Here is a 14157-nt window from a genome sequence, read left to right as displayed (position 1 = left end):
ATTGAATTGCTGAATCAAAAATGATTTAATGTGCTGAAGTATTAAGATTACAAACTGGCTGCACTGCATAAATGCTGAACAGAAACTCTGACACAAACATAAAACAGAAGACTTGCCATGCATTTTTAAGACTTAAATTTACATCTAAAATTCCTGTTGACAAATTAGTTGCAAATCATTCACAATTCTAGTTCGAAGTCATTTTAAAATAAAGCTCATTAAGAACTATTAATTTCTCCTCCTCCCACACCACGCCACCCTCTGAATCTCCAATCCATCAATATCTCCAGTTCACCTCTAGGACAAGTGACTACGGCAATATATATTTCCATAGACATGAATTTCTCTCCACAATATCATTTTCATGTTGTAGATTTTCATGCAATAAACTCCTAATCTGTCTCTCAATTTCAGAAGACCTTTGGACCATTGGACCCAGCTGCAGGTGCACACTACTTTCTGCCCTTGGTCTCCTCCATTGGCAGAGTGAGGCTAAATGCAAATTGGAAGAAAAGCATCTCATATTTCGCTTGGCAGCTTACGGCCCAGTGGTATGAATATGATTTCTCTCACTTCAGGTAGCCCCGGCATTCCCTCTCTCTCTCTATCCCTCCTCTACCCAAGTCTTTATCTTTGTTACTTTTTTTGCATATCTTTCATTCGTTGTTCTTTATCTCTCCACATCACTATCTATATATCTATATAATAATAATAATAATAATATATTCCTTTATTTGTCCCACACCGGGGCAATTTGCAGTGTTACAGCAACAAAGTGGATCTCTCGTTTCCCTTTTCCCTAACCAGACTAAAGAAGGGTCTCGATCCGAAACGTTCACCGATTCTTTCTCTCCAGAGATGCTGCCTGTCCCACTGAGTTACTCCAGATTTTTGTGTCTATCTTCGGTTTAAACCAGCATCTGCAGTTTCTTCTTGCATACTATGTCCGGTAGACTTACACACAAGACCATCTTCACCAAAATGTCGTGTGGTCATTTCTCAATAGGCATCATTGGACACTGATCGTGGTGAAGTACCCTGACAGTTTTGATCACTTTTCAATTGCTTAGGGACCAGTCATTGTTTGACAAGATCAGCTAACACAACAGATTCGAAAGTGAACCTGGCCGATCTTATTGCAGTCTGTTATTCCGCAAGGTGGCACAGCTGGTAGAGCAGCAGCCTTACAGCGCCATGGACCCATGTTCGATCCTGATCTTGGGTGCTGTCTGTGTACAGTATGCACGTTCTCCCTATGACTACTTGGGTTTCATCTGGGTGCTCCAGTTTCTTCCCAAATCCCAAAGGCTTACAGATTTATGGGTTAATTGGCCTCTGTAAATTGTCCCTAATGTGTAGGGAGGGGGGTGGATGTGAAAGTAGGATAGCATAGAACTAGTGAACACGTGATCAATGATCAGCATGGAACCGATGGGCCAAAGTGCCTGATTCCCTGCTGTACCTTTCAATCGATCAAGGTATTTAATTGCAGGGGGACCGACATTCTGGCAGGCAGGTTTGCTAGTGCTATACAGGTGGGTTTAAACTAAACAGTGGGGGGATGGAGTCAACAACATGGAAGCGTATGTATGCAGCTAACGGGAAATAGAGTGTAGGAAAGGTCATGTTTAAACTAACAGGGCAGGGATGGGAACCAATGCAAGGAGACAGAGGGCCAAAAAAGGAGGACAAAAGCAAAAGGTAGAAGGGAGATCAGAAAAACAAACCTGAAAACTTTGTGCCTTAATGTGAGGAGCATTCATAATAAGGTGGATGAATTGAATGTGCAGTTAGTAGTTAAGGAATATGATATAGTTGGAATTACAGAGACATAGCTCCAGGGTGAACAAGGCTGGGAGCTAAACATGCAGGGGTATTCAATATTTAGGAAGGATAGACAGAAAGGAAGAGGAGGTGGGGTGGCATTGCTGGTTAAAGAGGAGATTAATGCAATAGCAAGGAGAGACATTACTTTGGATGCTGTAGAATCGGTATGGGTAGAACTGCAAAATAGCCACGGGCAGAAAACGCTTGTTGGATTGTATACAGACCACAAAACAGCAGTAGTGAGGTTGGGGATAGCATCAAGCAGGAAGGTATCACAAAATGCTGGAGTAACTCAGCGGGTCAGGCAGCATCTAGGAGAGAGGGAATGGGTGACGTTTCGGGTCGAGACCCTTCTTCAGACAGGGATGAAGAAGGGTCTTGACCCGACACATCACCCATTCCCTCTCTTTTTAAACCAAGATGTAGAAGAACCGACTAGAGGGCAGGCCATCCTCGACTGGGTATTGCGAAATGAGGAAGGATTAGTTTGTGATTTGTTGTGCAAATTCCCTTGGGCAACAGTGACCATAATATGGTGGAATTCTGCATTAGGATGGAAAGTGACATGGTCAATTCGGAGACTAGGATCCTGAACAACGACAGGAGACTTTGAAGGTATGAGATGGGAATTAGCTAGGATAGACTGGCAAATTATGCTTAAAGAGTTGACGGTGGAGATGTAATGGCAAAGATTTAAAGATCGCATGGATGAACTCCAAAAATTGTTCATCGCTGTCTGGCGAAAAAATGAAACAGGGAAGGCGGCTCAACCGTGGCTAACGAGGAAAATCAAGGATCGTGTTAAATCCAAGGAAGAGGCATATAACTTGGCCAGAGGAAGCAGCAAACAGGAGGACTGGGAGCAATTTAGAACTCAACAAAGGAGGACAAAGAGGTTAATTAAAAGAGGCAATAAAGAGCAGGAAAGAAAGCTTGCAGGTGAATATAAAAACTGCCTGTAAAAGCTTTAGATATGTAAAAAGGAAAAGATTAGTGAAGACAATCAGAGATAGGTGAATTTATAAGGGAAACAAGGAAATGGCAGAACAGTTAAAATGAGTACTTTGGTTCTGTCTTCACTAAGGAAGACACAATCTCCCAGAAATACTAGGGGACCGAGGATCTAGTGGGAGGGAGGAACTGAAAGGAATCCACATTAATCAGGAAATGGTGTTCGGTAAACTGTTGGGACTGAAGGCAGATAAATCCCCAGGGCCTGATGGTCTGCATCCCAGAGTACTCAAGGAGGTGGCCCTAGAAATCATGGATGTATTGGTGTTCATTTTCCAATGTTCTCTCTTCTCTGGATCAGTTCCTGTGGACTGGAGGGTAGCCAATGTAACTCCATTTTTTAAGAAAGGAGGGAGAGAGAAAACGGTGAATTATAGACCAGTTAGCCTTACATTGCTATTGGGGAAGATGCTTGAGTCGATTATTAAAGATGTTATAGCAGCGCATTTGGAAAGCAGTGACAGGATAGGGCGGCACGGTAGCGCAGCGGTAGAGTTGCTGCTTTACAGCGAATGCAGCGCCGGAGACTCAGGTTCGATCCTGACTACGGGTGCTGCACTGTAAGGAGTTTGTACGTTCTCCCCGTGACCTGCGTGGGTTTTCTCCGAGATCTTCGGTTTCCTCCCACACTCCAAAGACGTACAGGTATCTAGGTTAATTGGCTGGGTAAAATGTAAAAATTGTCCCTAGTGGGTGTAGGATAGTGTTAATGTACGGGGATCGCTGGGCGGCGCGGACTTGGTGGGCCGAAAAGGCCTGTTTCCGCACTGTATATATATGATATGATATGATATGATAGTCATCATGGATTTATGAAGAGGAAATCATGCTTGACTAATCTGGAATTTTTTGAGGATGTAACAAGTAGATTGGATAAGGGAGAGCCAGTGGATGGGGTGTATCTGGACTTTCAAAAAGCCTTTGACAAGGTCTCACACAAGAGGTTAGTGTGCAAAATTAGAGCACATGGTATTGGGGGTAGGTATTGACATGGATAGAGAACTAGTTGGCTGGAACTAGGAATCAAAGAGTAGAAATTAACAGGTCCTTTTCAGAATGGGGTGTCGCAAGGCTCGGTGCTGGTTATTTACAATATACATTAATGATTTAGACGAGGGAATTAAATGTGACATCGCCAAATTTACAGATGACACAAAGCTGGGTGGCAGTATGAACTGCGATGAGGATGCTATGAGGCTGCACGGTGACGGATCCGTTGGGTGAGTGGGCAGATGAATGGCAGATGCAATATAATGTGGATAAATGTGAGGTTATCCACTTTGGTGGCAAGAACAGGAAGGCAGGTTATTATCTGAATGGTGTCAGATTAGGAAAAGGGGAGGTGCAACGAGACCGGAGTGTTTGTACATCAGTCACTGACAATAAGCATGCGGGTACAGCAGGCAGTGAAGAAAGGTAATGGCCTGTCGGCCTTCACTGAGAGAGGATTTGAGTTTAGGAGCAAGGAGATCCTTATTAAAACTGAGGTGAGAAAAAAACTTTTTACCCAGAGAGTTGTGAATTTGTGGAATTCTCTGCTACAGAGGGCAGTGGAAGCCAAATCACTGGATGGATTTAAGAGAGAGTTAGATCGAGCTCTCGGGGCTAGTGGAATCAAGGGATATGGGGAGAAGGCAGGCACGGGGTATTGATTGGGGACGATCAGCCATGATCACAATGAATGGCGGTGCTGGCTTGAAGGGCCGAATGGCCTCCTCCTGCACCTATTTTCTATGTTTCTATGTTTCTATTACAGTTGTACAGGGCCCTGATAAGGCTGCATCTGGAGTCTTGTGTGCAGTTTTGGTCTCCTAATTTGAGGAAGGACATTATTGCTATTGAGGGAGCGCAGTGTAGGTTCACCAGGTTAATTCCCGGGATGGTGGGACTGACATATGATGAAAGAATAGGTTGACAGGGCTTGTATTCATTGGAATTTAGAAGGATGAGAGGGAATCTCACAGAAACATCTAAAATTCTTAAAGGATTGGACAAGCTAGATGCAGGAAAAATGTTCCCGATGTTGGGGGTGTCCAAAACCAGGGGTAGGCCATGAGGACTGAGATGAGGAAAAACGTCTTCAGCCAGAGAGTTGTGAATCTGTGAAATTCTCTACCACAGAAGGCAGTGGAGGCCAATTCATAGGATGTTTTCAAGAGAGAGTTAGATTTAGCTCTTAGGGCTAAAGGAATCAAGGGATATGGAGAAAAAGCAGGAACGTGGTACTGATTTTAGATGATCAGCCATGATCATATTGAATGGCAGTGCTGGCTCGAAGGGCCGAATGGCCTACTCCTGAACCTATTTTTCCATGGTTCTATGTATGTCAATGAGCCACATTGGGTTGGCTCAAGGACATGGAACAATGCAGTTTTGTTTTGAATTATTTTAGCAGTTAATCATGCATCTATTCAATACACTAAAGTTCAAGGTTTATTACTGCCTTTGAAAAATATTTTGTTTTCTTTGGGAGAAAGAAAAGTCAACGGCTTGCTGAGTAGAGTGCCAAACTAGACCATGATTTGTATACATTGGCCTGGCTTCCATGTTCAACTGTATGCTAAATGCTAACATAATTCAACTAACAATAAAGACAGCACTTCATTCAGGCAATATTTTGTTTCATTGTTCTTCAAAAAATATCCCCCTTTAAGCTCAGTATCAAATAACCTTTTTGAAGATCTTAAAAAGTTAATTAAATTATCAAGTGTAATGTTAACAGAGTTTTATGGTTCAAAAACAAATGCAGCACACTCGAATGAAAAGAAACAGGTCATCGATCAAATAAGTGAACAGGAGACGACATCTAGTTACGATTCAATGCATCGTTGGAAGATCTTTCAGATATTCTAAACTGTCTCAATTTTAGCAAAATAATATCTAACTCCATCCACCTGTAAATACTGTACTGGAAATGAGAGTAAAAACAAGTGCAACAGAGGCAAGGCATACCTGGAACTCCTTAAAGGTTCGCTAATAAAACAGAACTAGTCCCTCAATGTCCGCTGCTTTTCATCTATGGTATCTATTTTCTTTAACGAGAAGGACCAAAGGACTTGGGATTCCACACAAATGGAGAATGAAGGGAGGGAAAGAAGGGAACAGAAAGTTGAGACAGGCACAAGGAATTTAGAAAAATGGGAATGTGTTTGTAAATGGGAAATGGAGTTAAAAAAAATTAAAGAAATGAGAGCCTGAGAAAAGGAGCTGTAACAATAGAGAGAAAATGCAAACATCAAATCGGTGGGTTCAGAGAAAATTAAACAAAGATGGGGTGGTGTGAGGTGTGAAGAAAGACAACAAACAAAATAGGAAAAGGTGATTAATGTGATAAATTATGACTTTAGAAGGGACAGTCAAAAAATAGTTTAATGTTGGTCATTAATCCTATATTTTCCAGTGTTTATCAAGCAGTAGAATTGTTGATGAGGCACCGAGCTTAAAAGCAAAGCAGCAAAGCAAACCAAACCAACATCCTTAACGTTAACAAAGTATTTCAAAGATTTTAGACCTGCTCATTCATATATTTCTTCAAACAGGAGGAAATTTCTTGTCAGAATCTTAAAAAGTCAGAGATATCCAAGTGTTCATAGCTCAATAACATGAACATATGCATTTTAATGGCACTGACAGTTTTCTTCTCAATGAACAATGCTATTTTCATTCCTGACCAAGGACTGAGTTTTATTCCTGAAATTGTGCCCAACAAAAGGCTTTTCATTGAAAGAGAAAGAAAAAAATCCACTGGAATGCGTAAACCTATTTCTAACTCCAGCTACACGATTCACTTTTTCCAGTTATTTTAAACTTCTTTCCTTTCCATTCCTATCATGGATGTTGACTCAAGATATTACTTTCCAAAGGTATTGGACAGCCATCCACACTTTGCCTGGTCAGAGCAATCGTTCAAAAAACACCAGTGGCATTTTGGATGATTTTCCCCAACTCAACAAAAAAAAGTTGTAAATTGTCTGAAGTGGAAAATGCACAGTCTGCTTCTTTGTTCAGCACTATGTCCAGCCCTCCTGGTGTCCAACCCTTGACAACTTTACAAACTTTAATGCAGCAGGTCATTAAATTCATATAATCATTTAGCATAAAGGGTCATTCAGACTACCAAGCCTAATTAAGCCCACTCTTCCACACTACTTTGATGTATACAGGGATCTTGGGATTCAATCTGTAGCTCCCTGATAGTAGCAACACATGCAATGCTTGTGGCATTGAACATAAAAGTCAGAAAGTTATGATGCAACTTTATAGGACTTTGGTCAGCCCATATTTGGCAATTGTGTGCAGTTCAGGTTGCCCCATTACAGGAAAGATGTGGAGGCTTTGGAGAAGGCGCAGAAGAGACTTACCACGGTGCTGCCTGGATTAGTGGATCTTATCTATAAAAAGTGGATGGACAAATTTAAATTGTTTTCTCTAGATCATTGGAGCCTGAGAGATGACCTAACACAAGTTCACAAAATTATGAGGAATAGATAGGGTAGACAGTCAGAACCTTTTCTCAAGGTGGAAATGTCAAGTACCAGAGGGCATAACTATAAGGTCAGAGGGATTTTAAAAAAAGATGTACCGAAGGGAGATTGGCCAAATGGCCTAATTCTACTATCACATGATCTTATGATGTATGGGGCAAGCTTATTTTTCATAACAGAGTGGTGGGTGCCTGGAACATGGCACCTGGGGCAGTAGTTGAAGCAAATACGATAATGGCATTTAAGAGGCTTTTATACAGACTCATAAATGTGCAGAGAATGGAAGGATATGAAACATGTGTAGGCAAAAGGGATTAGTTTAAGTTCATATTCGCCACATACATAGTTGGGTGAAGGGCCTGTTCCTATGATGTATTGTTCTAAATGTACAATTGAATCCATTTTCACCACCCTATCGTTTAGTTTAGATTAGAGATTTAGCGCAGGAACAGGCCCTTCAGCTCACCGAGTCAGCGCCGACCAGCGATCCCCGCACAATAACACTATCCTACACACAAGGGACATTTTACAATCTTACCAACCCAATTAACGTACAAACTTGTATGTCTGTGGAGTGTGGAAGGAAACCAGAGCACCCGGAGAAATCCCATGCAGTTCACAGGGAGAACGTACAAGCAGCACCCGTAGTCAGGATCAAACCCAAATCTGGCACTGTAAGGCAGCAACTCTGCCGCTGCACCACCATACCATCAAGCAGTGTATTCCAAATAATAACTCACTAAGCAAAATACTATCTCATAAGTTTTTCCCTTTTGCCATTATAATACATTATCTTAACTTGGAGGCCCTCAGATTACCTGAAATACTTTCTCCCCATGCACTCATAAGACCCCAAATATTCAACAAGAATTAGAGGAACAAATATGCAGGGTGATTGCAATGAATTGTGTTATCTTCATAGCAGATTTTATCTTTCCAAATATATAGTACTCATATAAGGTTGATAATACTCATGTACGGTATGAGTTGTCTATATAGTATGTAAAACAAAGTTTTTCATTGTGTATTGCTATTTGTGACTATAATAAATTAATATTCCCTTATTCCCTATAATGTAGAGGGCCCAATTAATGTACCAACCAACAAGCTTTTGGGATGTGGATGGCTGGAACACTTGGTTTGTCCCATCTCTTTGTCCCCATTGTGTCAAGAAAACATCACTCAGTGAGATGGAACTACTGGATGAAAATTTTGCGTGTGTAGTTCTGTCTGAGAAGGCGATCAACAGTCTTGATTTTTGACAGAAAAGAACTCCCATGCAATATACAGTATAAAAAGAATAACAACCTCAATTCCCCAAAAGAAAAAAAACTTTCTGAATCCTTAAAATAAAAATCATTAAGATTATTATTTTGTTATGTTATGAGAAATGCTGCTTGAAAGAATGGAGGAAACAGATTTAATAAAAACTTTCAAAAGAAATACATGAAAGGACAACATTTACAAGGACTGTGTGGAAGGAGCAGAGGCAAGGGGATAAAAAGTAAGGTTCCATCAAAAGGCAGTGCAGATGCGACAAACCACCTTCGTCGCTGTCGATCCCTGTAATTCTGTTGTTTACAGGATCGTTTCTTCATCACTTCATAGAAATGCAAATTACGATGATGGATAAAAAAAACAGCCAGTGCACAGTAAAGGAAGGATCAAATGATGTGGTATGATAGCATGCCACACGCTTAAAAGAGTCATGCACAGCATTCCCAACTGCAGGAAAGGCTGTGTTATGTCTCAGGAACTGAGGGACGTGCCTAAAATTACAAAGAATTTAATGTGCAAAATAAAGCCATTCAGCTGAATTGATTTCTGCAAATATTTTTGCACAATACTCTTTCTCTCGCCATGAGTTTTCCATGAAATGCCTCCATTATTCCCTGTGGCAATGAGTTCCATCTCATCATTCCTTGGGGAACCTACATTCCTCCTGAATTCACTCAATGGCCTCCAAAGGCAATTGTATCAATACCAATGTCAGTTGTGACCAAGCTGTAATGGACTGCAAACCTGTAACATTTTGTAAACACAAATATTGACAGAGAAACAATGCTTTGTCAATAAGATTTGCATTAAAGGCCCACTTTATTGAACCAGTGCTCAGCTGCAGCATTGCTCATGTTGGGAGTAGTATAAACATGGGCACCATATGGCATCTGATCCCATGGGATGCAATCACTCAGTAATTTTAAGTACAGATATACTTTTAGATACTTTACCTTCCACTCAGCGTAGAATTAAAGGGCACCACATGAATTCCCAAGGGACCGCCATCTCCAGGAAACTCTACCTTCTTTGTCAAATCACTGCCAAAAAGAAGATGGATGAGGTTACACTCAAGAACAGCTGGGTCTTGACAAAACATAGCTTTTTAACCCATTCGACCAAATAAGTAAACAGAGTTGGCTGACTGGATTATAATGCATCTGACAGGGTCTGAACGGCATTTGAGAAAAAACTTACAAACAAGACAAATGCAAATAAGCAAAACAATGATTGTTCTCGCTATAACTGGGAGAATACTGTAAAATGGCTATAATTAATGCCACAGTTTGGTCCTCAGAAGCCAAGGACATGAATGTTGATACATGGAATTAAGTTTCCTCACAATGCAGCAACAAACCAGAAATTCATTGCCTATGTGTGTAGGGTGGGTGTGTGAGGGAGAAAAAGTGAGTAAGAAAATCAGGTTCAGTACACAATTGTTCACATTATCAGCAAAAAGCATGACCATCAATGCAAAAATATTTAACATTTCAAACTGTGAAGAGGTCCTAAAATAGAACACATACATTCTCTGATAGATTATTTTTCCGCAGCTCCCAAGTGATTATTCTATAGATGTGCATCACAATCCTCCCATCTGTCCTTCAGGTGGATATGCTCACCCTCAAAAACATCAGTTTACACTTGTACAAAATCAAAACAATTTGAGATGCTGGAGAATATGTTTTTATTAGCATGCTTACTTCCTGGCCCATCACGACAGGAAAAGTTTATTATGATCATCTGATCTTCACTTCAAATACCTTGACCAACAAGACATTACAGAGAATTTCCAGTACATTTACTACACAATGAAAAAGATTGGACTTACAATGGAAATGAACATCTCATACCATGATGCCACAGGTGAAAACACTGCAGATCCTCCCTAGGTTGTAAACACCCAACTTGACGTATATAAGATCGAGCATATGGGGGAAACAGCGATGAATGTGGATGGATTTGCCAGCTACTACAGGGCTGTAGGCATCTTCTACTGGTTGGAATTGGGGCATTCTGTGTGCATTCTCTCCCCAGCTGCTCCCAATCCAAGTCAGAAGAATCAGGATGGAACAAAAAGGAACCGCAGATGCTGGTTTAAACCAAAGATAGACATAAAATGCTGGAGCGGGTCAGGCAGCATCACTGGGGAAAATGGATAGGTTTTGTAAGTTGTCATTTTTTGTAACTTTACTTTACTGTCCTGTCCCATAATCCTAGATTCATAACTGATTAGAAATCTTTCTACTTCAGCATTGAAGGTGCCACATAGTTCTCTGTGACAAGGAGTTCCAAAGATGCACAGCTCAACAAGAGAAGAAATCCCCCGCATCTCAGTCATAAATAGACCTCCCCTTATTCTGAGTTTCTGTGTTTCTGGATTCTTCCCATGTAAGGAAACATCCCATGTAAGGAAACATCCTATGAGCTTTTAAACTGTCTAATCCCCTAAGAATCTTACATGTTTCAATAAGACCAGCTCTCAATCTAAACTGAGTACCACTTATTTTAATCTTTCCTGATGGCCAAATCCATTCACATTAAAATTTGGTCAAATAAATAAGTTTTAAGGAACATGGAAAAGGTTGAGAACTAAACTAAAGATGAAGTGCTGGAGTAACTCAGCAGGTCTGGAGGACATCTCTGGAAGACATGGATAGACAACATTTTGGGTCGGGATTCTTCTTCAGACTGTTTGTCGTAGAGTGGGTGAAAGCTGGAAAAGAAGTGGACAAAGCCTGGCAAATGATAGGCAGATGCTGGAAAAAGGGTATTGATTGACTACCCATGTTGGCCCTTATTTCAGGAGGTTGGAGTCTAGAATAGGTAAGTCTTACCGCGCCTGTAACAAGCTCCAGTGAGACCATCTTTATACACTAATGTATTGTTTCAGTTCCTCCATTTAATCAATCAAAACCCCTATCAACTGCATGCATTTATCGTCTGAAGATAGGTCTCAACTCGAAATGTCACCCATTCCTTCTCTCTAGAGGTGCTGCCTGACCCGCTGAGTTACTCCAGCATTTTGAGTCTACCTGAACTCAAGACTTGTCAGGCTTTGTTCTGCCTCCACCGCTTTTCCAGTTTTCTCCCCCCTACAGCAATCAATATGAAAAAAAAGAGTCCCGATGCAAAGTGCCGCCTATCCCTGTCCTCCAGAGAGGCTGCCTGATCTGCTGAGTTACTTCAGCATCTGCAGTTCCTTGCTTCTCTGTAGAGAAATAGGCTTCAGGAAAGGAATTCTACCAAGAAGCTGAATGTATATCTGCCGATAGTGAATTGATTTAAAACAGGTACGTATGTCCAAGAGGCTAAAACTGGAGGAACACAACAGTTCCCAGATGGTTTTAGGGGTAGAACAGTATACAGAGGAGGTACAAGTCCGTGTACAGATTTGAACATGACTGCGTAAATTAAAAAATGATGCATCATGAGTACTTACGATGATCAATGAACTGAATCTTACGATTTGGAATGTGGGTTGGTGCACTGGATGACTGTGCAAAGTAGAACAATGGGAATTGGCATCCTTGGAGATAACAAGGCACAGATGAGGGTATCAGTCAGTGGCAGAGTAGCTGAGGGAACAATTTATGTTCTTCTGTCATTCATGGCTCTTCAGAGACACAAATAGGGTAGGTTACTCACAAAATTAAACACTATAAAGGAGTTTAAGTTTCATGAGGTGAAAAGGACTGGATGCAGAACAAATTTGATTTAAACTGTCTTGCCAATAAATTGCAATCTAGACAGGGATTTCCCCTTTACCCGTCTATGACTTACAATGATACCCATTTTGTGCACTGGAATAGGGTCTCGACCTGAAATGTCACCCATTCCTGCTATCCAGAAATGCTGCCTGTCCTGCTGAGTTACTCCAATATTTTGTGTCTATCTTCGGTGTAAACCAACATCTGCAGGTCGTTCCTATGCACTGGAATGTTGGTTTGGATTATCTGGAATTGAAATGAAACCCGCAGCTTTCAGACTAAAAGATGTGATGCACCACTTCTGGGTCATGATGGTTGCTTTATGTCTCTGAATAAAAGGCTATTCAATTATTAGATTTATAACAAGCAAGTTGGATCCAGACCTCAGCCAATGTTCAAACCTGCACACACTTGGCTTTACATTTTCCTATTAACACTAGTATGCAAGACCTCAAATTCATATTTTCTTTCCAACACCCAATATGCGAAAATTGAAGCATATATCTGTTTTCATCTGATTGAAAGCACTTTTGAATGAAGAGCAAAGCTGTTCAACCTTTAATGTTAGACAACAGCATGGGGATATTTCAAGTCATTGGGCATCTGAGATAAACAAGGACAAATTTTTCCTGCGATGTGCTACGAAATCAGATGGAGAGTGGAGAGTTAATTTTCACACAGCAAGTTGTGATTTGGAATGTGTTGCATGAAAGGGTGACAAAAACAAATCCAACACCACCTTTCAAAAGGCAATTGGATAGGTACTTAAAAATGAAAAAAAAAAAAGCCAAGCTATGGGGAGATGGGAGAATGGGAATAATCAGATTGCTCTTTCAAGGAACAGATATAGACATCTGGAATCAATGGCCACCTACAGTTCTGAGAAACATTGGGTTTGCAAAGCAGAGGGCTACCACTGAATACATAACTTGAAACACATATGTTTCACAGCACGTATGCTTAAAAGCCAATTGCCTTCTACTTGCAACCTTTTTCCTCTTCTTCCTGTCTCAAAATGACAGCTGTTTATGTCTGCACTAAGACATAAAAGCAGAAAATGCTGCAAAACTCAACAAAACTCAACTTTAGCATCTGTGGAAAGAGATACAATATTTTAGTTAAAAAGAGGAAAGCTACAAACATCTTGCCACTGCAACTGCAGTTGTTGCCTTCTAGAACTGAACATCTCTGTCTTTAAGAAAATCCTTAAAACTTGCCCCCTTTTTTATTTTATCCAAATGTTATGTGATCCAGTGTCAAGTTATTTGATCTTTCTCCTGCAAATAAGTTTTGGATATTTTAAAATCACATTAAAGTTGTTGTATCATTTCAAGCTGTTGTACAATAATTTACTCTTTCTCCCTCCCTGACATTAGGCTGAAAAAAAAGAGTGACCCCGAATGCAAGAAATTTGAAAGGATGGATTAATTAAGGACAATCCTGGTAAAGCTTTCATGGCCCCACAGATACGCGATTGCGGAAAAAACAGAAATAGAAAAAATAGATCAGAAAGATTTCTGAAGAAGGGGCTCGACCCGAAAAGTCACTCATTCCTTCTCTCCAGAGATGCTGCCTGTCCCGTTGAATTACTCCAGCATTTTGTGTCTACCTAAGAAAGATTTCTAATCCAGGAGTCAGAAACAAAAACAAACAGCAAGGAGTTCTGGTAAAGGAGCAATTGATAGCCTGCTGTCTGGCAGGAAATGTAAAGTTATCGGTTTATTTTCTTCACAAGGAAATGGAGGAAGATAAGGAGATGCACCACATTTCCCTAGGAGATAAGAAGTCCCACTTCAAAGGTTCAATGATGGGGTGGTGGTGGACATGGGTGGGGAAGACTCTTACGT

General features: G+C 40.8%; 1 protein-coding gene across 3 annotated transcripts in view; it reads right to left on the bottom strand.

The window, feature by feature from the left end:
* The window catches only part of LOC144595861 (partitioning defective 3 homolog B-like), a 916989-nt gene that overhangs the window by 507773 nt on the left and 395059 nt on the right, over positions 1-14157 (bottom strand). For all 3 annotated transcript variants that reach the window (XM_078403665.1, XM_078403667.1, XM_078403666.1), the window contains one exon: positions 9554-9640. In XM_078403665.1, the coding sequence (XP_078259791.1) occupies positions 9554-9640 (87 nt within the window). The remainder of the gene's footprint in view (positions 1-9553; positions 9641-14157) is intronic.

Source organism: Rhinoraja longicauda, chromosome 8 (assembly GCF_053455715.1).
Source record: "Rhinoraja longicauda isolate Sanriku21f chromosome 8, sRhiLon1.1, whole genome shotgun sequence".
Lineage (NCBI taxonomy): Eukaryota > Metazoa > Chordata > Chondrichthyes > Rajiformes > Arhynchobatidae > Rhinoraja > Rhinoraja longicauda.
This window is presented reverse-complemented; position numbering and strand designations above follow the sequence as displayed.